Raw genomic sequence first — 24057 nt, 5'->3', positions numbered from 1 at the left:
TATTTTGTGAATGTATTTGTCCACAACTATTACTCCTGTTTGCTGCCCCTGGGAACACTCCTAATTTAGCTCAGCGGGACTTTTAAAGAAATAGTTCTCATTGAGGAGGTTCAGATTAACTTCACATGGTGACAGTTTATGGGCAAAATATGGTGCCTGTTAGCAAAACAAACCCTTAGAGAGAAAAAAAAAAAAAAAAAAAAAACTCAGAGGGGAGACTGTCAAAGCCAGCGGTCTGAGAAAGAGGACTGAGAAGGAGAGCACAATCAAAGGCTGTTATTTTAATCTGTCCTGCCTCGGAGATTAGCCGACCACATTGTTTTAATTGTTTTAACGGGAGGGAATGAAACGCTCGCTTATAGGGGGATCCTTGGCATAAATCTCTCAAGTTCAATAGTTTCAAAAAACTTGAGCTCCTTGCAACCCCCCTCTCTTCCCTCATCCCACCTAATCCCGGCTAATACCTTTCTTTCTATTGGCTAATGGCTGAGGGGAGCCTGGGTAAATGCTTCTTAAATAGTCGTGGGTGAGAATGGTTTCGGAGAATTTAGATTTCGTGCCACGACAAAGAGCGCTGGTGTGCGAGGGTTCAAGGCTCTAACTGGACTAGGAAATACTGGACTACACTGCTCACCAGGTTCAGACTTCTGTGCGTAAAAGCGCACCTGGATCTAACGCTCCAGTTTTTGCAGGTAAACTACCGAGGACATTTGACGACGTTTATTTTTTTTATTTTATTTTTTTATCACGGAAGAAATCCTAGAATGGGGAGAGGATTCGCGTATTTAAATTGTATGATGAATATCAACGACATCTGATTTTTGAAGTGCTTTTATAGATATAAGATGCAAAATTGTCATCAAATTGGAGTATTTGTAGTAAAAGATCAGAAATGTCACCAAATTCGTAAGAAATCTAATAATAATATTTTTTTTCTTCATATTTTTAAATCGCCCATTTTTTACCAATTCACACAGACATTTTAATTAATTTATAAAATACAGAGTTCACAATCGGAACAGTGACTAATAACATGCCAAGAAAGGGGAAAAAGGAGATTAATAGTAATTATAATACTTTAGGGAGCATTGAGACATAATGTAAGTCCCTCATATTCTGTTGTACATGTGTTTTATTTGTTGGCTTCTCATTCCAACAATTTATCAATTTAAGTATCAGATAACAACAGATTATCTGTTCATTCTGTAGTAATTGCTCCCTTGACCTAATACTTTTAGCAGCTAATAATTGTACTTAAAAAGTTTAAGAGACCAATCCTAGGTTTGAGAATTACTTCGATATCGGCCTACTTTAATGCTTTCCATATTAAAAAGTCACCCTTCAGTCAGTAAAATAAGTCTTTCTGTTTCCTTAGATTCAATATGAACTCCTTGAATTTCCGCGGGCCGTCCAGCGGTGGTGTGTATCCCCTCCACGGTGTTAACTCCATGCTGTTCGACCTGCACCACCAGATGGCGGAGCAGTACCACGTCTACTCTGCAGCCGGCCCTGCAGCGCACACTCTCTCTGTGGCTGAGAGACTGGCAGGTGGGTCCTAGTCCTCTAACACTTCACTGTGAAACTTCAGTCTCACAGTTTAGTCTAAAGTTTAAAATGATTTATCTTATCCAGGACTAACATGTATTTAACTTAGCCTGATACACAGTGACTTTAAAAAAAAGCTTAAATGAGCATTACTTTTACTTAAGTAACAGATCTGAGTACTTATTTCGCCACTGGTTGCTATGCAAATGAAGATAATAAAAATGAGATATGCTGTATTGAAAGAATTGAAATGCCATAATTTAGTTTAAACGAGCTCCATCTCAACCAGCTTTGACATTGCAATGCTACGCATTAATGTTTTGTAGACAAAACTTAGTTAAATTATATAAATGCAGGACTTGTAATGGAGTAGGCTATTTGTGTGTGTGGTATTGCTACTCTGACTCAAATAATAATCTTCCACCACTGTATATATAAAGAAAAACAACATTGAAATGTGGGAGAAAATAGAAAATTACGTCCATTATGATGCTCCTTATTACAGTAAGTTAAAGAGAACCTGAGTATACCTCAGATTATATGTTGGTGATGACTTTTTGTTTCTCTCTCTGTCCTGCCCAGAGCTTATCCTGGAGGCTCGGTACGGCAACCAGCAGAAGCAGCGCCGCAGCCGAACGGCCTTCACCGTGTCACAGCTGCAGGCTCTGGAGAAAGCCTTCCAGCAGACTCAGTACCCAGATGTTGGCATGAGAGAGAGGCTAGCTGTCTGCATCAACCTGCCTGAGGCTCGCATCCAGGTGAGAGCACACTCAATACCCAACACATAATGATTTGTAAAGGTTTAGCTCAGGTTCTAGTTAAAATTAAACCTATGTTTTCACAGCTGCAATTTCCCTGGGATTAATAAAGTACATCTATCTATCTATCTATCTATCTATTAGGGGTGGGAAGAAAATCGTATGTATTGTGATTTTTTGTGACAATTTTTAAAATTGATTCTTTTACCCAGAATATATAGAGTGAGGAAAATAAGTATTTGAACACCCTGCTATTTTGCAAGTTCTCCCACTTAGAAATCATGGAGGGGTCTGAAATTGTCATCGTAGGTGCATGTACACTGTGAGAGACATAATCTAAAAAAAAAAAAATCCAGAAATCACAATGTATGAATTTTTAACTATTTATTTGTATGATTCAGCTGCAAATAAGTATTTGAACACCTGAGAAAATCAATGTTAATATTTGGTACAGTAGCCTTTGTTTGCAAGTACAGAGGTCAAACGTTTCCTGTAGTTTTTCACCAGGTTTGCACACACTGCAGGAGGGAGTTTGGCCCACTCCTCCACACAGATCTTCTCTAGATCAGTCAGGTTTCTGGGCTGTTGCTGAGAAACAGAGTTTGAGCTCCCTCCAAAGATTCTCTATTGGGTTTAGGTCTGGAGACTGGCTAGGCCACGCCAGAACCTTGATATGCTTCTTACAGAGCCACTCCTTGGTTATCCTGGCTGTGTGCTTCGGGTCATTGTCATGTTGGAAGACCCAGCCTCAACCCATCTACAATGCTCTAACTGAGGGAAGGAGGTTGTTCCCCAAAATCTCGCAATACATGGCCCCGGTCATCCTCTCCTTAATACAGTGCAGTCGCCCTGTCCCGTGTGCAGAAAAACACCCCCAAAGCATGATGCTACCACCCCCATGCTTCACAGTAGGGATGGTGTTCTTGGGATGGTACTCATCATTCTTCTTCCTCCAAACACGGATAGTGGAATTATGACCAAAAAGTTCTATTTTGGTCTCATCTGACCACATGACTTTCTCCCATGACTCCTCTGGATCATCCAAATGGTCATTGGCAAACTTAAGACGGGCCTTGACATGTGCAGGGGAACCTTCTGTGCCATGCATGATTTCAAACCATGCAATAAATAAAAATCGCAAACAAATCAAATCGGCACCCATGTAAAAGAAACGAATCTGTACAAAAGCATATCGTTTGTTTTTATGTCTCCACTTTCCTTTTCACGTTATTAATTGTCTCTGAATTTCTTCACATTTTTTATTCAGTCTTTTAAAGGAGCAGCAAGAGTTCCTGCATTGTCACTCTGTTGACGTTCCAAGTAAATTTCAAACAAAACAGAGCAAGCTCGCCCCTCCCCCCATGTTTCTGTAACTGTCATAACTAACTGACTAAAGGTGTGGACACACAGCGCCGAAAATTGGCCGTTGGACAGTCTGGCGAGGTCAGTGACTCAAATCTGTTCGGTGTGTCCCGTGCCGTGGTCAGTCTGGGGGACTGTCGGCCTTCATTTTGGCCGACCTGACATGTTCAGTCGGAGGCCGGGCAACACCCGGAAATGACGAGCGGAATGAGCGTGACTACAGTCTCCCAAAATCTGACGAAAATCTTTTAAACTGACCTTTGTTGATCTGAAATGAAGACAGATTCAGCAACTGCATGGCCTATTTCTCGCTTAAAATGTTTTCAGAAACATATTTTGGTGAACTATTTTTGTACAATATGAGATCGTATTCTGAACGGCTGCCATGACAGTCTGGCTTTGAATTTCCAGAGAAAACAAACCCATGTGATGCGTTCGTCCAATCAGCTGCCGGTTTTCATTTCTTGGGCAACAATACAGAGTAGTGCCACCTGCTGCTATGGAGACATATTACGTTTCTCAAGTCGGTGTCGCCTCAGTGTGTTCCAAGGCAGTTTTTTGGACCTCGGGGACGCGACTGATCATCTAGACTGGCTTTTCTGTCAACGGTCGGCCGTTGGCTTACTCCTCATTTCCACAGCATGCGTGACGGCTGCGGACCGGCTCCACTGCGTGTCTGCTGCATGCTCCACTGTCTCCTTCAATACCCACCAGGTCCGGATTTGTCGCGAATAATACGTCGCAAATTCACGTAGAATAGAACCACAAAACCAACAACAGTTAGTTTCCATCCAGAGGAGTAGAGGGGAAACAACTCTGTGCTGTGTTTTCAAGGTGTAGTGCAGGGAAATATGATCCGCCGCGAGCACGGTGTATTTTATTTTGAAAATGAACCGGATGTTTATTTTGTTTCTGTGCTCGATTTCCTGTCCCACACTATCTGCCGTGTGCTGAATTGCCGCGGAGCCCTCCGGTGTCCGGTGCGGAGGGCTGCGGACCGCCGGAGCTGGGACGCAGTTGGAATGCAGCCGTTATGCAACCAGTGGAAATACACACATTGACTTTAATGGAAACCTAATGACTCCGCCGCCGTTTCGGAGCCATTCCGCAGCCGTTCCGCATCTGGTGGAAATCCACGCTTAGTGTGTCAGCACCTTAACTGTCACTAACCCCCACCCCATCCCCCAACCATCTTGTCGGTGATAGGCAGGAGTGGTTTGTTGTATTTTGGTGCACAGCCTGTGCCCCTAGTGTTTGTTTGACGTTTGCGACCCCTGTGTTGTCTCCCGAGACCGGGCTGTTTCACAGTGGATTCAGGGGGCAGGCAGCTAGCGGATCAAGGAGAGATGCCTACGATTTGAGACAAAAATGAAATCACGCTGAAACCATGCAGGAACTCATAGTGCACCTTTAATGTTGCTTTCGTTTTAAAGTATAAATGTTGTAAAGCACTTGGTACTATACACTGGTACTATAAAGATAAACTGACCTTTGCTGTTTTACTCTCTCTCGTCCAGGTGTGGTTCAAGAACAGGAGGGCAAAGTTTCGTAAAGGTCAGAGATGCTCCCCACTCTCAAGAGACCACTGTCTGGAGGAGGCACCACATCGCAGCACCATGGGACAGGAGGAAGTCAGGGCCAAAGACGAACAGGACATCACCACATCACATGTTGACAGAAACATCCCTCCTCTTCATTGCTGTCCTCCTCCTCCTCCTCCTCCTCCTCCTCCTCCTCCTCCTCCTCCTCATGTGGATGAAACAAAGGATGTTTGCCCACCTCTCGCTCCTTCAGACTCTGATGTTTCACGGTGCCCCCTCCGCCTTCACTCTCCTCCACTTTTCCCCTTCATTGCGGGGGAGCGCTACAGCCACCAGCCTCACCAACCGGCTGTAGGAGTGCTGTCCGCCGAGTTCGCCTTTCCCCCGGTTTTCTGGCCCATCATACAGCAGCACAGCTCCGCCCTGGGGGTTCATCCATCGTCAGTTACTAAAAACTGTAGGCTCTCCCTTTAGACTGCTTGTTCCCGAAAGCTGTGCCTCACCCTCACCCGGGGCTGTAACTGTAGACCTGTACACCTACAGTCTGAAATCTCTGCTCCTTGTTGACTCAGATACACCTGAAGCAACCCTGTGTTGGAAAAAAAACAAGGTGGAGAAGCACTTATTGCCTTGTTTCTGTAAACCCGATGACAGACATAATATGAATTTTTATTATAGCTTTATTAAATGCCTGTCTGTCTAAAGGAATGTAAAGATGAACTGTCATATACTTTCAAGTCTAATTTGGGTCTGCTCTCATTAACATCCTACAGGTTGCCAGTGGTGTGAGTTTGCTTGAAGGAGGCTGTTGTTTAATCCATCACAAGCAGTGTAAACACCACATTTAAAGATATTGTTGTCTCCTTCAACAATTTAGCTGGCAACACTGCCAAGGAGCTACACAGTAATAATGATGGTAAACACGTGAGTGAAGTCCCTTATTGTAATTAGGCACAGCAACATAGAAATGGAAAATAAAATGATTTGTATCTGAAGTCTTTTTTTCCTTTAGTTCTTGTGAGGTTTAGCATACTGCCAGTAAAGTGGGTTTCACTTAATTAAAATGTTTTTTTGGGACACATTTACAAGACTGCAAGAATAATAAATTATATTATTGGTACTCATTCAAGCATATCTGTCAAGAAAAAAATGCAAACTATTTGGTATGCTGCTGGGTGATGATTCAATTTGATCATTTATCAAGAGTGGAATTGTATCGGCATCAATTGACCAAGTATGGAAACCCATACAAGGAATTTGACAGTTTTTCCGTTGTTCTCAATGTACAAACACAGAACTAGACCTATAACTAAAACAGGGACAAGAGGCCGTTCTGCATTTACATGTAGTGGTGGAAAGTAACTAAGTACATTTACTCAAGTACTTTACTTGAATATTTCTATTTTATGCTACTTTATACTTTTAGGCCACTATAATTCAGAGGCAAATATTGTAGGTTACTTCACTACATTTATTCGATTACTTTAGTTACTAGTTGCTTTGAAGATTCAGATGAATACTACAAAATATAATGAACAAATACATTATGATGTAATATTATGGATTAAGATAAAACTTTATTGATGTCCAGGGGGAAAATTCACAAGTAGTTCAAACAAGCCTCACCTTTACCAGCTTCAACATTAAAGTGATGTGCACATTTATTAGAAACCTATAATATTACATTATTCAGAAATGGGCTATACTGCATATTTACTTTAGTTATTTATGCCAATACTTTTATACTTTTACTTAAGTACAATTTTGAATGGATGGCTTTTACTTGTAACAGAGTATTTCTACACTGTGGTTATATACAAAATGACAACTGAGTATTTCTTCCACCTCTGTTAATTCAAAATATTGACAGTGGTCACACTTTTGATACAGCTGTGGGGAAAAAAAAAAGTATATATATATATATATATATATATATATATATATATATATATACACAATATACTTGTTTACCAGGTTGTAGATATTTGAATGTCTTCACACCTCAATGTGTCAACTAAATCGACCAATTTGGAGCATGGATGTATTTGGAGCAGCTCTACTTAACGCACGCCTGATGGTCTGCTTTATTCTCCAAACCAGTTACGTGAGTTTTTCAGCGTATCACAGCGTTGTGAGCATGAGCCCATGAAGCTGTCCCTGGGTATCGGCAGCTGAGGGAGGCTTAAAGAGACAACAGCAAAATCATAGCAACTTGAGGGCAACAGAAACGAAATGAGAAAGACACCCACAAACGAAGAACCATGACTTCGATTCCCTTTCGGTAGCTGAAATTTAAAGGTAACACGCTTTCATTTGGCGACAGAAACGTATACGTAACTGTTGTTTTTAAAGACACCGTCTCGCCGTACATTATCGTCTTTGCTAATGTTTCGTGTGCTAAGTTAGCTTGCTAAATGGCTAGCTAGCCATTGAGCTAAGCGGTAAGAGATCCCGGGGCTGCCGTGTGTGTTCAGGATTAAGGAGTTGCCCGGCAGTGGTCAGGATAATGGCTGGAATCTGAACTCAAAAAACCACACTCTTAGGTGAAACAACGACCCCTTTTATCTTAACCAGTCGGTGACATTAACTAATTAACGTTACAACGTCACTTGTTATTTCTCAGTTATAAGCTAAGCATTCACTAACTAGCCAGGTTAATGTAACGTTAGCACAGGGACTATCAATGAATATTTTATGCGTCGTTCAATTTGCATTGGTTCGTTAACGGTTTGCCAGCTCGTGTTCTTATTGTGCAGTGTTGTTAACAGATCAGCTGACGTTACATCGTTAGCTAGCTGTTTTATATATCAGGCGTTGGGCCAAGAGGAAGATGTTTTTGGTAGGTGCTAGCTAGGTTAGCTTCCACTGCTATGTGACATTTCGATTTAGCTGCAGCGTATAGATAAACATCTACTCTAATACTACTAATCGCCGTTTGTGCTGTTTTTATGTATCGCACAAAAAACGGTTAAACAGAAACAAACTGGCCGCGGTTGAACAATATCAAGCCAACTTGAGCTTGCAAACTAACGCCAAGATAGCCTGAGTACGTTATCTGGCCTTGTCCGCCGAATCAGCTATCGCTAGTGTAATGGTAAACCTTCTGAAGACACTCAACTACGGGGTTTACTTGTAATATTTAGTTTTATTTTTCTCATAAGCTAAAACAAAGGTAGTGCTATCAAAGATATAGCTAGCGTTACATCAGGTACTTTGAAACAACAACAACACACACACACAGCTACACATAACCCCCCACACAAGATATAGGCCTAAATATAATTAATATAAATAAACCTTAATTTTGTGTTAATGTTCATTTTGCTGTTTGTTGTGTACTGTCCGAATATTTGGACACATTGTATTTTGATGCTTTGGCAACCTTGGTGATTGAAACTTTTATGCCAATAAAGACCCTTTGAATTTAAGTTTGAACTAACTGCTAAATCACAACTGCCACTACCGTTATTTGGTAGCTAGCTAGTTGGATATGAGCTAGCATTGATTAATATAAGATCAAAAATCGAGATGTTCCAATACCATTTTGCCCTTATTGATACCGATTCAGAAATTCGAATTTAGCTAGCTAGGTATTGGCTGATTGAAAGGAAAATGTGTCAATCTGGTCCGGGTATTGTCGATTCGAGTCTCTCTGTTGGTCATTGGATTCATATTTATGACGTTTGAAAATTGTGTCGACTAACTGTCGATACTAACTGTATCGACTACAACGTTTATTGTAGCAAGCTGACGTTAGAACCTAGGTTTTTTTTTTTTTGCGATGTATCATACAGTTTTTTTGTCTCTGTATTTGATGTACCCCATCAAGACTTTGAGTATGGGACTACTCAGTCACAATTTTGTTAACAACTTGGTTGCTATTTTAAACCGTTGACATTAAAAGCAATACACCACTTCCTGAAATGAGACATCTAATCTAGACTTGTAGGCCAAGTTGGCCAAAAAGTTACTTAAGCCAGTAAGTTATTTAGATCTTTGTTGTTTTCCAAGGACATCTCTATCCTTTCTAGTCTTCACACCCTGTCATACTTGTGTTTTTAAAAGCATGGACTTGTGTTTTTTTTTTTTGGGTCACCTTGACAAATGATGTGTGCCATTTCAGTGGTTGTTCTGATCATTTGACTTTGCTTTTAACCATCTTGTTTATTGTACTTCAAAATCTTGTGACCAGGTAGGCTAGTCTCTCCTTATTTCCTACAGTAAGTCTCACCATGCTGGAAGGTAGACATGACAGTGTAATGATTGACTGGCTTATAAATGTGTGCTTTGTGCTGACTGCAGTAGTCAGAGTACAGACATAGGATTTTAATGGGTTGTGTTATTGTTTATTAACTCACACATGGACTTCAAAACGTTTCAGACTTAAGTAGCTAGCTAGAAAATGCCACCTCTCCAATTTGTTTGTGGAAAAAACTTTCTGTATAATTGATTGTCACTGTGTGAGTGATTTTAATAAATCTTTTACAAAAAACAATGCTCACTAATCATCAACATACTGATAATATTGGATTTTAGTCCTGTAAAGGCTATATTAGTTCTTAGTCTGTCAGATAAGCTGAGCTAGCTGTAGACTAGACCATATCCAAATCCTTCCAATAATATGTTCCCAATAATGCAAATGTTGTGATGAGATGAGGCATTACAGCAGTCATTGATCCATGTAAGTGCCTTTGCATAGGGAAGAGTAGCTGCCCATCGCTAGTGCCTGCATTACCTGCTCTCTTCAGCACCACCACCATCTTAGATCATGGACATAGGGGAGTTAGGAGGGCTGTTCTGGACAGAGACGTCTGCATGTGATTGTTAGAGAAAAGCTGCACAGAGATGGTCAAGTTACACTGCCAAAGAAAACCGAAATTATGGTTGTGATTGGCGTCGTTTGTATCTGATATTGCTTCTATTATAATGTATGGCTTAGTTTTATATCTTGTCACTTTTTTACTTTTGCTTTTTTTTAATCCTGACCTCCTCTTAGATTTGTGTTTTATATGCGTTACCAGAAGTATGCTGATCTTTTTTTTTTTTTTTTTTTACTGTTCTTATTTTATGGAATGGAAATTGATTTATTTGAAGCAGGGACAATGCACAAATAAACATTAAACTTGTTAAACAAGAGAATATGTCTTGGGCCAGGTTATAGCAACAATTGCTAATTTCCACCTGTAGTCCCTGCGCAGGTATGACAAATTTAAAAAACAATTAACAATTTTAAATAGAAATATCACAAAACTATATGAGGATTTACACATCTGCAAAAGCTGTTGAGGATTGAGCCTGCAACTTAACATTAGATGAGAATCTAACAATTTTAGATAGTTTAGTCTTGTTTATGAGAATACAACTTTGTGATCTACAAAATCCCTGAAAGGCACTGTTTTGGGTTTTCAAAAAATAGGTTTAATTGTAAAAGAGATTTTTTTTCTCATGCCTGAGGTCCACTGTGGAATATTTCCGCTCATATCGATTGCTTTATTGAATTTCCCTTGCTCCGGTCTGGAGCAAGATTTCATTTCAGCTGTATTAAGGGACAGCCACAGTAGAAATAATTTGATCTTCAAATAAAAGGTTAAAGTTTTTATTCTGAAAATGTTAATGTCTTCATGGCCACAAAGTGTTATAAGAACAGATAAAGATAGATTTTTCCAATATTTTTCCCTATATTGATTGATATATAGGGCTGGGCGATATGGAGAAAATCAAATATCACAATATTTTTGACAAAATAGCCTACATCACTGTCGATATTCCGGCAATTATAGTAGGGTTGACTATTGGTGCTTTCACAAAATATTTACACAAGGAATTCAAAATTTAGGACAATACGTAGCCTCATATGTCGATATAATATTGTTATATTGCCCAGATTGATTTTTAATTATTTAAACAGTAATGGCTGAGTTTATTTTACAAGGGATGATGATGATCTGTGTTGTTACAGCCTACATAGAAAAAAATAATAATTTCTGTATGTTTTTGCTTTTTCAGATATCCAGCTGACATCAAACCCATCGGTTACCTGTCTCTCTCGTTGCCGTTTTCTCTGACTGGGTTGCCTTGTCTGCTGTGGCCCTGCAACATGGAGAGTGTATACTGTGTCACTGAAGGCTGACCAGAAGGAATGAGGCACTCCACGAGATGTTCCCAAGTGGCCTTGTGGATGCAGTAGCTGGGATCGGAGTGCTTTTTTATGACTAGTATTGTATGTGCGTCTGTGGGCACATCCTAGCACAACCTGCCTTTTCTTCAGGCAGGGACATGCTACTCTGAAACTGAAACTAAAGAAAAACCCAAGAAAGGAGCCCCTCTGGTTAACAAGGAACACAAAGAAAAAAGGGAAGCACTCAGCAGAAGAGTTGCCTGATGGACACAAGGGGCACTTCATCTCATTTAAGTGTCTTCTAAACAATTGCACATTTTAACAGCAACACCTTTCCTCTGTCCTATGAGATTTTGTCTCCCTCCCCCTCCCTAAAGCGTCGTCTGTTGTTGTTATTGGAGCTTCTATGGTTTGCATGGCTGGAGAATAACCGTGGAGAGGCCAGGGTATCACAAGCTTATGGATTTTGATAAGAGAGGGGGCAAGGGAGAGACAGAGGAAGGGAAAAAGATGTCTAAGACAGCAGGCAGCAGGACTGGACATGGGGGCCGGAGTTCAGGGACCAATTCTGGAGTTCTTATGGTTGGCCCAAACTTCCGTGTGGGTAAAAAAATTGGCTGCGGGAACTTTGGAGAGCTGCGGTTGGGGAAAAATCTCTATACTAACGAATATGTGGCCATCAAATTGGTAAGTGCATCCTCAGGGTTGGTGAAGTAACGTAGAAACGCACTGTTCTGGTACATCTCCAATATCAGCAAATCTGTTGTTTATTATTATTTTTTTAGCAGTTCAATTATGTTAAAAGTGTATTTTATTGTGCAGCTACTCTCCCAGTGCAGCTGACTCTTTGACCTAGGAAAGTCAGACACAGGAAGTAAATAGGAACTGTCCCCCTCCCCCTCCCCCTCTACCCACAGCTTGGCCCCTGTACTGTTCATGAGTCAACTCTCTGCTTGTGTTGATTAAAGAAGTGAAGATGACTAGACTGCATAATATCTTAAACTATATTTGACTGGGATTATTTATTAATTTTTTTTTTTACAGGAGAGGCATCTCTATTCCCTCTTACAGCATTTTAAAAAGAGGGCAAACTAACAGTAAAGTTTTAGCTATAACATGTTTTAGTTCCTGACTTGCTGTCCTCTGGGCTGACATTTTTGAAGTTTTGTAAACATTGTTAAAGCCAAAATTTCAAACTTCCTATCTACCGATACTACACTTTCCTCAGTCAGTGGAGTTAAAGTCAATTCTTGTAAGCACTCCCTTTTGATAAGCTCACACCATATGAGCAGTCAATATTTTACTTTTTGTTTTGTGTCAGCATGAACCCTGTTTTTCATAGCCACTGGTTGAATAGCATTTAGACAGGCTGTGAGAAACCACATGAAATTTCAAGGCCTGTTTGTTTTCTGATTGTTAGATTCTAGGCCAGCCGGTGACTGCTCAACCATTTCCTCCGCACTTTCCTCTTCACAGCTTTTCTTTGCTATACATGTGTTGCCACTTGTAGCTTTTTGATCACTGGCAGATATTTTTTTTTCTCTCTGACATGGCCTTATTGTTAGCGAGGCCTAACTCAAACTCCAGTTAAGTAGTCATACTGGAGCTGATGGGTGGGCTTGGCGTCCTCGCCACCACATCGTATCTCCCAGTGAGGTCATTATCTCTGAACGGGCATCCACTAAAGGCTTTGCTAACCACATGGAAGGCAGAGGTTAGCAAACAGCTGTAATTGCAGTTCTCCTCTCCTCTGACATCTCTAGTTGTGCTGGCTCCCTCTCCCTCCCTTGCCTGTGAACCCTCCCATCTGTTTAGGTATTTTTATCCCCATGGTGTCCAGCTATATCTGGATCTGGCATTAGGGCCATAACACTGCTCCATGGATCTTGTGGCCCACTGGACCCAGCGTTTATCTGAATGTATAATAGTGAGAGAAGGAAGTATGCTAATCGTGTCAACAAACTTGACAATAATAGTAGGGCCTGATTGTGAGGACTCTGGTTTATTTAGGATTTCATTTTGAGGACTAATTTCAGATGGTGATTCATGTTTCTTGTTGTATTTTCGGCGCTACAATGATGGCTCTAACTGCTTCCTTTAATGCTCACAATAGCTATCACTTTTAGGCTCTTATTTTCAACGCCAACTAGACAAATTGGACTCTTATTGTAGTTTTTGGCCCATGCACTGGTGTTGTTAACGCCTGACATGGAGAGGGCTTCTCCCTTGTCAATTATTGGGCTAACCCAGACTCTCGCACAGTTGTCTGTCCACATGTTTATGTCTGTCCCTGATCTCAAAGCTCCCTGGGGTAACCCAGTGAATGTCACTGCACGGCCAGTTGTGTTTTGTCAGAGGCTGTTACTGAGCTCTTCCTTATGTACTAACACAAATAACAGCCCTGTTATCTATGAGCACATGCTTGACCTGAGTAGTTTCTCCTCCATTGTCTGACAGTCACTTCAGTGTTAACAGCTCACTTATAGATATAATCTAAAACAATTGTTAGCAAAGTCTAGGAGTGGGGAAATTCTATTAATTGATGTTTATTTATAAAGTATATTGTACAGTTTGATATAATACATTTCAAGTGGATAAGATTCTGAATTATGTGACTATTAAACTGTGCAAATATTATTTTGTTTGAAAGGAACTAGGACTGCGACTAATATTCTTTTACATTCATCAATCTGTAGATTATTATTTCCAGTAATTGACTAATTGTTTAGTCTATAAATGACAGAAAATAGTGAAACATGCCCATCAAATTTTTCCTGAATTCAAGATGATGTTTTGCGCAGTCTGATGATGTTTTGCTCAACCGATCAGTCCAAAGACATGTGGTTTTTAGTTATTTAAAAAAGAAAAGCGCAGCAAATGCTTACATTTGAGAAGCTTGTACCAAAGAATGTTTGGCCTTTTTGCTTCATACGTGACTTAAAGATTAATAGATTACCATAATAGTTGGCATTCAACAACTGATCATTTCAGCTCTAATACATACTTAAAATAGACTATACTCCATTGACATTAAAATCAGTAGATTTCTACAGTTGGTCTCATGAAACCTCTAAGCATGCATGTCAATTATTACTTTGGACTGGTTGAATAAAAAGTGATGTTGGTGTGCCAGGAAACTAATAAGGAAACATTATTTAGATAGCAGTGTGACAAGTGTGATTTGTTATCTTACTGGTTAAAACTAGTTTAATCTCTCTCCTTTTTTGCAACGTGATGAATTGTAGATCCCAGCCTTTGCAGGGCAGCACATAGTGATTACTTAGTGTTTAGCTGGTGCCTTTTGTGCCGAGTGTCATGTGTACCAACTTGCAGAGTTGCGCATGTGGGTGGTGCCTGCCTGCACCTGGGACAAAGGTGAATGCCAGTGTCACCCTGCTCCACCACATGACAGCAGAGATGAAGATGTATGGTAGACCAGTGGATCTGGAACTGCTGTGAATACTGCTGCAAAAAGCAAGAGAGAAGGGGGAAACTGCGCAGTGCTGAAAGGTAGTCTTTGTTAGCAGGCCTTGTCGACACACAGTGGTTCAGTCTTTGGTTCAGCTGGATGCTTTCTCACACTAACAAACGCCTGTGTGATGGAGGCAGCAGCATTTAATGTCTGCTTTCTGTTGCGGCTTACTGTAGAAACTAGCACACATCAGGCTCATTTAAAGGGTTTTCAGCCCCATCAATACACTACTTTTATATGGTGACATAACTGTCCACTGAGAAAATGACCATCTAATCCTCTTTTCCCCTTAAACATCACTGTGTTGTGCTATTTTTATTTGAATGCTTTTGCTATCTTGGTGCAGTGCTTTCTCTCTCTGCCAATATCTTCAGGATACTTTCTTATCAAGGTCGTCAGCCTCCTCTTAACCTCATCATTGTGTCAGCCTTGGGTGCAGGGCACTTGCACACACCCACCTAATACATTCTTTGGGCTGAGAAATGTAATTTAATTGGTTTTCACTGAAATTTCCACCAGTGCACTGCACTCTGCAAACAGTTGGAGTTGCAAACTTTACAGCTTGTATTTCATTATAGCCCCTTATCATGTAGTTTGTCATCCATTGACCGATAGGTGCCTGTCAGACAAGCTGCTTGCAAAACTGGTATTATCAGTAATCAACCAGTTGGAGGCCTATTTGTGGTGACACACTTTTGACTATGACAAGTGGCTGTAATATCTGCGCAACATGGGAGCAGTGTAATATGTGAATGTTATATTGTTGGGACTTATTGTACAGCACAGTGCGCCTCCCTTAGGTCAGGGAGAGGGGGTTGATATTAGAGTGACCATATAGGGAGACAAACACAGAGACCTACTGTGCATTGTGTGCTAGCCATATACTTAGAGAACAGTGTTTTACCCTACGTATGTTGCCAGTGCTTGTTCAAAGCACAGATGACTTGAAAATGAAGTCGATACTTGTTATTTTAAGCCCGCAAACTCGATGGCTCTGGCTGAAATGAGTATTTTCGCCTTTGGACTTTATAGCTGAAGCTAATTATTGTTAATTCCATTTGTTGGCCAAATCACAAAATGATCACTCGACTGCTGTTTCCCTCAGCTTTACGCTACGTTTAGCATCCTGCAGCACATTGTATTGGTTTTGCAGACAGTGCCATTTCCAGCTACAGCAGGTAGCTGTTTTCAAAGAAAAAGCCATGACAAACCCACTGACTTAGTGAAGACCAAAACAGAGCTATAGGGAGAATATAGGGCTTACAGGTTGCCAGATATCAGAGTCCAAATAAATGCTAATATTGCTGTGTGCTGGATGTGTAGATTGGCAAATAACATGTTTTCCAACATGTTCCCAAAGGCCAAAACAAAAAAAAGAGTAGTGCATATATGCTGTATTGAAAGTGTGGCTGTGAAAGTCTGTGGCTGAGTCACTGATGCAGAGGAACAAGAGTAAGGTGGTTTATGTGAGCGAAGCCGCTTGCGGTGCTGGACAGTCGTAATACTCTGAAGGAAATCTGAGGTGTTGTACTGAACTCTCCTGTCTGCCTCCCAGTGACGCTTGATAAGCAACTCTTGTTGCAGTCTAGCTCAGCAGCTTACACCAGCCCGCCATGAGGCAGTTGTCAGAGAACAGTGAAGGCACAAAAGCTCTATCAGCATGTTTGGCTGGAATTAAGGTGACATTTTGACAATTTAAGTTATTCCCTACCCTGCTCGGGCTCTCCAGAGAGCATGCTGGCCAGGCTAAATGAATAAATCCTTGGATGTCAACAGCATGTCAAATTCTACTTTCAGTCAACTAGCTAATCCTCTAATGAATCAGTAGCCAGCAGTAACACAGTACATTCACACAGATACATTGTTGCTTTTAAAGTTGATTTAGTATCCGTCATAAAACCTACACAGGAGAGTCTAAATGTTGCTGACTTCAGAGTAGCAACAAGCGCAGTTTTGTGTGACTGCAGAAAAAAATAGTTTGAATATGGTGTAGGGTGTGTGCCTGTAAAGCAGTGAGTGTTGTGTAATTGTACCTTGTAAGTGTACATCCTGGTTCATGCCAAAGCACATCACATTTTCCATTTATGTTTTTTTTAAGCCGTCACGCTGACAATGTATTCTTGTTTTCTAAATGATATGTAATGTTCAAGGCTATAGCAATAGTCAACCAGTTTCTCACACTTGTTTTATTGTGATTATGGTGACTGCCATGAATCTACACTGCACTGTTCTGTCTTAACTTTCTTCATCATAATTGAAATCGTAAACTAGAGCCAAAATAACCAAACCAGAATCAGATGATGGTAATTTGAAAAGAGCTGAAAGCCATATTGACCTCAGGTCTATTTTTGAGTTTGCTTTGCGAGACAAAAGCACGGCTTGAGGTTAGAATTAAAGCAGCTTCATACCATGTGAGAAATTTAAATATGTTGCTGCATGGCTTGGGTTTGACAGGATATGTGGCGCAGACCATGAGGAATAGGACAGGGATGCTTTATTTTGTTGTTGAGTCTGTAGTTTAGCATAATAGATTTGAAATCAAACATTTTGACATGTCGTATGAGGAAAACCACAGGTGTAATTAATAATATTAAAAAGGATAGCCATTTACCTGTTCCAGGGCCCTACTATTTTGCATGCTGCCACTTTGACATGGGTCACTGAATCACATAAAAGGAGCAAAGCCAGCGTTAATGGTAGTAATTACTTCTTTTCTTTTCCTGCTATGACATGTAAACATTTCTGCTGTGAAAAGGCCCCATTACTGCGGGTGGTGCATCCACATCAGATGAAAAAACATTGATGCCGTTAAAATGGGTTTAATAACATGTTTAACTGACAGCACTACTTATTACACATAGTACCTTGATTTGATTTTAGTGGAGCAACAAGTTTTGGACTAATTCCAATTTGCTTGAAAATGCAGTTAATGGCTCTATGAAGTCAGTGATCAGCAGAAACTTGGTATCTATTTTCTGATGATGATCTCTCAGGGCTGCATTTCAACCCATCTTTAATTTTTGCTTGTTTAAGGGCTTCACCAAGTAACACTAGCTGCGGTTGCATAGACAATATTTCTTTAACCTGATTGAAATCATTTTGATTAGAGATTCCAACTGCATTTAATCGGAATATAACTTTTTTGACTCGCGCAAAGTGGTTCTGCCCACTGGGAAGTGTCTAATCTGCCAGAAACATAACTGTAGAAGAAGAGAACAGATTATGCTGAAACAGCTGAAAAAAGTACCTAAGTGAAAAAAGTTACCTAAGTGAATACAGCGTGTAGTTCCTTTTTATCAACAGTTTCTCATAAGCATCATGTCTTAAAATCTCCAGGATACAGTGGCCTTTCTCTTATAGAAAGAGTCTTTTGGATCAGAATAAAATCAGTTTTACTACTGCGAGTCCGTTCAGCTTTACAGATATCACACATAGCTAAAGAACATTTCCAGATACATTTTGCAAAGTGCATCTCGGATCACATTTTAGAATAACGTCGCAGCTAATTTTACATACAGTTAAGAAAGAAAACTAAATGCTGAGGGTACATAACTACGTTTTTTCATGTTGGTTTTGAGCGGCATGCATGGAAAAACATAACTGGAAAATGTTTGAAACAGTGAAGTGAATACAGCGTGTCGTGGGAATACGTCTCCTGCAGCGGGGAGTCAAAGGCGGAGGAATGGGAGAGAGCGCTAATGTTAGCTTCTGACAAAAAGAAATCTCCTTTCTATTCGGTACAGGCTCAAAGTTTAACAAATGAGGAAGTACACAATGCAACACATTGTACTTAATGCCACGCCTAGCTCCTCTATTAAATGACAAAGGAGACTAGCCTCTTGGGTTTACATGAGTGGAACTTCCCCTGACTGTAGATCACTGGCAACATTGTGTGCTGTGTTTGCCTTCCTCTTACTATTAAACTGCTGCTAAAGAGCCAGCCCAATTTAACAGAATTTTTAAGCCTGCTAATTTCACTGCAGCATTAAAGATGGCCGCTATAGATTTTTGTGTGTGATGTTGTCATGGAAGCAAAGGGAAAAGTATTGAAAGCGGATATTTGAAATTGACAGACTTTTCTAACTTCACAAGTCAATGCCTATTTCCAATACAAAGGTCAATAAACATCAAAATACAATCATTTGAGAAGTACATGGCAGCTCTCTTAGATGCACCTAAGGCCTGATAATGATACTAGACATTGTACTTGAACTCCTGTGGAAGCTATCTTTAGTGTTGACCATGAGATAACATGATACACCATTAATTGTCCGGATGCTATCTCTCCGTTCATTTAGCTGTACCACTCCTCTCCCACAGCCCATGTGAAGTAGAAACATATGGCATGAAAATTTCACTTTATGAGGTTTTTTTAACATTAATATCCCCCAACCTGCTTATGGTCCCCCAGTGGCTATAAATGGTGATAGGTGTAAACCGAGCCCTGGGTATCCTGCTCTGCCTTTGAGAAAATGAAAGCTCAGATGGGCCGATCTGGAATCTTGTTCCTTATGAGGTCATGAGGAGCAAGGTTACCTCCCCTTTCTCTGCTTTGCCCGCCCAGAAAATTAAGCCCATCCATGAGAGAGAGACATCATGGCTTTCAAACGAGCAAAGTGGCAGTTGGTCAAGGCCACACCCCCACCCTCCATCTTGCCCCCCCTCTCTCCTCCTCAATAGCTACAGACACAGAAATGGCACATACTAAGGAAAGCTCATTGTGGGACTGGCTCTAGTGGCTGTAATTTTGCACCAAGGCTGAATATCTGGAAAGAGACTTCAGATACAGTATTAGGGGACCACTAAGGTCTATATAAAATCATCCAAAGAGCACCATGTCATGGGACCTTTAATCATCTGGCTTAAATCATGATGATAATTCTCAATTGGCACATGCAATAAATCTAGGCCAAAAGCCACTGTAACCCCACTCCAGTCAAATTGTGGAGAACATACAATTGATGTTTAATTCTGGCTGATTTCAAGCAGTGCCAGATTATCGCTCTGGATTTTGGGAGGCAGCTGATGGCTCCACCTGGGTGTGTTAAATCTGAGCTGAAACAGGAGAAGTGCTGGACACAGGCCAGCTGTTGCTCTCTGATACCACTTGCTCCTTAACACCACCTCCCAACCATAGACACCTCTGATCACAAAGAACGCATGAATAGAGAAACACACACACCACACACTCCACACACACTGCAATCTTCTTCATTTCTTGTAGTGTTACAGTTAGCAGCTAGTATCATTAATACCCATACAAAGGCTGTTAAGATGCACTATGTTGACATTTGAGCCAAGATGAGGGGAGTCACATTACCAGTTGCATATGGTGAAATGGTTTACTGGGTGTCAGGCAAAGGTCAGGGTCTATTTTGGGCTTTATGCATTATGCTGGGTCTGTTCCCCTGAATATGGCATACATATGCACATGTTGAATGTCACGCTGGCTTTACAGATGATACACAACACAGATGTTTAGGTATGTTACATTACATCACAGCTGTCTGTACTGTATCATACGCTTTTAAAATGCAATTCTTTTTTTTCTTGATCAATTGATTTAATCGTTTAGTCTAGAGAGTTGATTTTGTTTCTGCTGATTGACTAATTGTTTTATCTTTTTAAACGTAGTTGAAAATGTTCAACATCCTTAAAACGAGTGAAATCTACAGCAAAATAAATTTTTATGATCACAGTACTCATGTTTTTCAATATGTTTCCATCAACATTTTTATGCGCATTTTTGATGTATGCATTAGAAAATGTTGATGGAAACGGCCAAATTCGAAAAAACTTCCTCAAATTCGCAAACAAGTTTTTACGCTTGCCTGAGGTGGTTTTTACCTTTTTCGAGGCAGAGTTAATGCGCATGAGAGAGATGGGAGATGGAAACAACTTTGCCGAATAAGTTGTGACGTAGTGAACGTGTAACTCGCATGACTATAGTCCCGGTATCCATCGGATGGGGGAAGGATCGGGATATGGGTCCCATTCAGTTCTCCGTACACTTGTGGCACAAGGTACGTAGTGGAGTTGTGGTGCGCTATAGCCTGTGCGTCAGCCACGTCGGGTAAATTGACAAATTGGTTCAACAGCTTGAATCCTATACACAGCGGTGAACGGTTGTCTCGCTGACACCAAATGTCTCTGGCTCAACCCTGTATTCTGCACAGGTGGCCAACTTGTCCAACGCTACCTCTCTCCATTTAGCCAAAGAACTTAGCTTCTAAACTCTTTGATTTAGCACGCCGGTTTGTCTCAACTTGTGACGAAACTACACTTTGCGTAGTCTAGTTTGTTCGCTCTAAACCAGTTTGCGACATTTTAAAAGTTAGCTTAAAATTCGCTTGACAGTTAGATGGAAACATGACTGTTGATCATTAGAGGTATGACGAGATCTCGCGAGATTAAATGTGACGAGATTTCTCGTTGAGGTAAAAAGTGTCTTGAGATATCAGTACACGAGTGCAGAGCAGCAGCCTTGAAATTAGCATAGAAAATCCCCCGCTCGTTCTCCAAAGTTGACTTCTGAGTTTACTTTTGCAGAACGATAGCGGAAGAAAAAAGCTGCCTGAGAGAGTACCGCCGCTCTCCCTCTCTCTATCTTGGCCGAGACACACACACACACACACACACACACACACACACACACACACACACGTCTGCAGCATGCAGTTAGCTGTGCCGCTGTCTCCGGCAAACCACTCTCTTTCTCTGTTAAAATGAGTCGGGAAGCGGACAGCAAAACTTTACTTTTAATGATATTAAACAAAGAGAAATGTTCTCTGTCTATCCTATAATGGTCATAAATCAATACTCGTGTTGCCTACTTCCTTGTTTATTGCTGCAGTTAATAAAATGCAGAGGAGGAGAAAAGACCATCTGTCTTCACAAAAATCATCTGTTGAGTGTGTGATGGTAATGTATTTTTTAGAATGTAATCACTGTGAAACAATAGTAAAATAAGCATTATTTCTTTAAAATTTCTTTTAAACAGATACTAGATTTGTAGCGTAGTGTTGAGGCGGTTGTTGACTGTTGTTACATGTCTGTTATTTGCTACCCTTTAATGTTATTCTGAATGGTCTATCATTGATAGTTTTCTTTTTTCTCCTCTTCCTTTTGATGGTCATTACTCATCCAGTCACAGAGGTCAATTCTGATCTTCCTCAGCTGTGTTGGAGCAGAGATCAGATTTAGCCCAGATGACATCATATGCAGAGTTGGTTAATCCCAGGAAGAGGACTTTATGTGGGGCTGATGGCTTGCTCTATCCAGACAAGTATGGAGGCTACCGCAGGTCGAAATACAGGAACCACCACCTAATCCGTCATGACATAATCATATTTTTGTATAAGATTCAAATTGTTTACTCTAAGAGGGATCCTTGAAATAGCATGTAACATTTCATCTCACAACCATCCCCAGGCTGTTGTAATTACAGGATTTGATCCTACTAGGGCAGTATGTGCTGGTAGTGCTTATATTGACCATTCTGTAAGCTTTTTAGCTGTGAGTATCAGCTAGTATGTCAGTTACCACTATTTATATGCTCAAGTCCATCGTCCCTGCAATCTCCGACAAAATTTGACTGAGAAGCCAGAAACTGTGGCATCTGATTGGCTGTCGTGGTTCAGGTTTTATTGATCAAGTGGTGTGGTAGTGTCAAATCTAACGTACATTTCCCAGAGCATTCTGAAGCTCAAACACAGAGCTTTCTGCTGCAGTCTGAAATAAAACTGCTGAATATAACTGATGTGCTACTGCCAATCACGGACGTGAATCGTTAATGGATGTATAAAAAATAGATCCGATGTAGTACACTACTATTGCCATGTTGACGTAGCTTATAGCTTGACTCATTTACTTGGGGGCTAACGTTAGCTTCAGTGTAGTGAAGCTTAGTTTACTGTAGCGTCAGTAGCGGGGGGAACTGTATGAGCAGCAGCCCCGCCCTCTGCGGACAGCCGACAAGGTTGAAACGGCAGCCGCTGGCTTTAGAGTGAAAAATCGTTACATTGTACAGTGTGTCAGGGCGGTGGCACGTGGGACTGCTGGGATTGGTGGAAGTCACTGGAAACACCAGTTATTGGTCAAATTTGCAGAAAAGTTGCGGTGATTGGTAAAAATTGCGAGTTGCACCAAAGTCACGGTGATTGGTTGAATTGGCGACATCGCGAAATCCTGGAGGGACTGACTAGTGGTAAAATTCGGTATACCAAACCAGTTTGAAAAGGTTTACACCGGCCCAAGCCTAGTGGCTAGTCTAATGGCACTACCTAGATTTTTGTAAATAATTGTGGTCTTGAAAATAGGTTCTCCATTCCAATTTTTTATTGATCTCTAATTTTTCTCCTGGTCTCATGCAGATACAATTTGGTTTGAGATACATTAAACCCAGATACACAGAAACGCACACGGCTGCAGTTTGGAACAGCTGAGGTGGAGAGGTTACTGTAGCAGCAGGTCAGACAGGGAAGGGCCCTTCTGGCCTGCGGGTCAGCTGCCCTGGACACAGGCCAACACACTTGGCAAAAAGCTGCTCTCTGCATGACACCACACAGGCTAACCAAAACTTGAGTCAAGTATTACAAATCAAACAAGATGAAGTTAAAAGTGAATTGTTAAGTCATCTGAAAACTAATATTGCATCATTAATTGTAGAAGGCAACATGTTTTCTTTTATACAAATACCAAAGGGGATGAGGTGAAGGGTGTAGCTGATTTTGGATACATGTTTGGGAGAAATAAACCCCTCAGTACATTACCTTTTTACAAAAATGCTTCTGTGGGTGCATGTCCAGGGAGCACGTCGGCACAGGGAGCAGATCAAAGATTGTTTGGTATGGGAAGGAGCTGTGAAAAATCATCATATGCAAAGATGTTACATCAGACATTTGCACCTTGGCCCTGGTCATTTACACAGCCATAGCTAAGCCCATCTGCTAGGAATAGAGATGTCTCTTAAGTACGTAAAGCTGCCATAAGCCCCGGTTTCCTATTGTAAGCTGTTTTAACGGGTCCTGTGGTTTGGTGCCATCTGTTTTTGCCTCATTATTTATATATTTTATATTTTCTTTCCCTCTCCTCGCTGGTACGGCCTGACTTGTGCGAGATGTGCTCATTGTCCATGTTCATGTCAGAGGTGGAAGACGCTACAGCAATTCCTCGCTCCGCCTCCCAGGCTAGTCACTTGTCTTCCTGCCACAGGATTCCACTCCTTTGTATTCCCTCCTGTCTTCCACTATCAGTTTCTAT

The 24057-nt window shown here is 40.9% G+C and overlaps 2 protein-coding genes across 7 annotated transcripts in view; both read left to right on the top strand.

Annotated features, from left to right (window-relative positions):
• Nucleotides 1–621: 621 nt before the first annotated feature.
• On the top strand, nucleotides 622–5788 carry dmbx2 (diencephalon/mesencephalon homeobox 2). The gene is made up of 6 exons (XM_028586592.1): nucleotides 622–692; nucleotides 1376–1548; nucleotides 2128–2303; nucleotides 5183–5366; nucleotides 5460–5646; nucleotides 5779–5788. The coding sequence occupies exons 2-6, from the start codon at nucleotides 1383–1385 to the stop codon at nucleotides 5786–5788; spliced, it is 723 nt and encodes a 240-aa protein (XP_028442393.1). The 5' UTR covers nucleotides 622–692; nucleotides 1376–1382.
• A 1490-nt stretch (nucleotides 5789–7278) lies between these two features.
• csnk1g2b (casein kinase 1, gamma 2b) overlaps nucleotides 7279–24057 on the top strand; it is a 43464-nt gene continuing 26685 nt past the window's right edge. For 3 of the 6 annotated variants that reach the window (XM_028586887.1, XM_028586885.1, XM_028586882.1), the window contains exons 1-2: nucleotides 7279–7504; nucleotides 11213–12011. In XM_028586887.1, the coding sequence (XP_028442688.1) occupies nucleotides 11784–12011 (228 nt within the window). In that variant the 5' untranslated portion in view covers nucleotides 7279–7504; nucleotides 11213–11783. Of the gene's footprint in view, nucleotides 7505–7598; nucleotides 7750–7952; nucleotides 8046–11212; nucleotides 12012–24057 lie in introns of those variants that run through there. The other 3 variants (XM_028586886.1, XM_028586883.1, XM_028586884.1) reach the window with 3 other exon arrangements.

The sequence above is a fragment of the Perca flavescens genome, chromosome 9 (assembly GCF_004354835.1).
Source record: "Perca flavescens isolate YP-PL-M2 chromosome 9, PFLA_1.0, whole genome shotgun sequence".
NCBI classification, from domain to species: Eukaryota; Metazoa; Chordata; class Actinopteri; order Perciformes; family Percidae; genus Perca; species Perca flavescens.
Note: the sequence above shows the minus strand (reverse complement) of the source record. Positions and strands in the feature narration are given on the sequence as shown.

Bases quoted from the DNA above. Each gene is read 5' to 3' on its own strand.
- dmbx2 (XM_028586592.1), top strand. From the start codon at position 1,383: ATGAACTCCTTGAATTTCCGCGGGCCGTCCAGCGGTGGTGTGTATCCC. The intron at 2,304-5,182 runs GTGAGAGCACAC...TCTCTCGTCCAG, and splicing joins TGCCTGAGGCTCGCATCCAG to GTGTGGTTCAAGAACAGGAG. The intron at 5,367-5,459 runs GTCCTCCTCCTC...TCGCTCCTTCAG, and splicing joins CATCCCTCCTCTTCATTGCT to ACTCTGATGTTTCACGGTGC.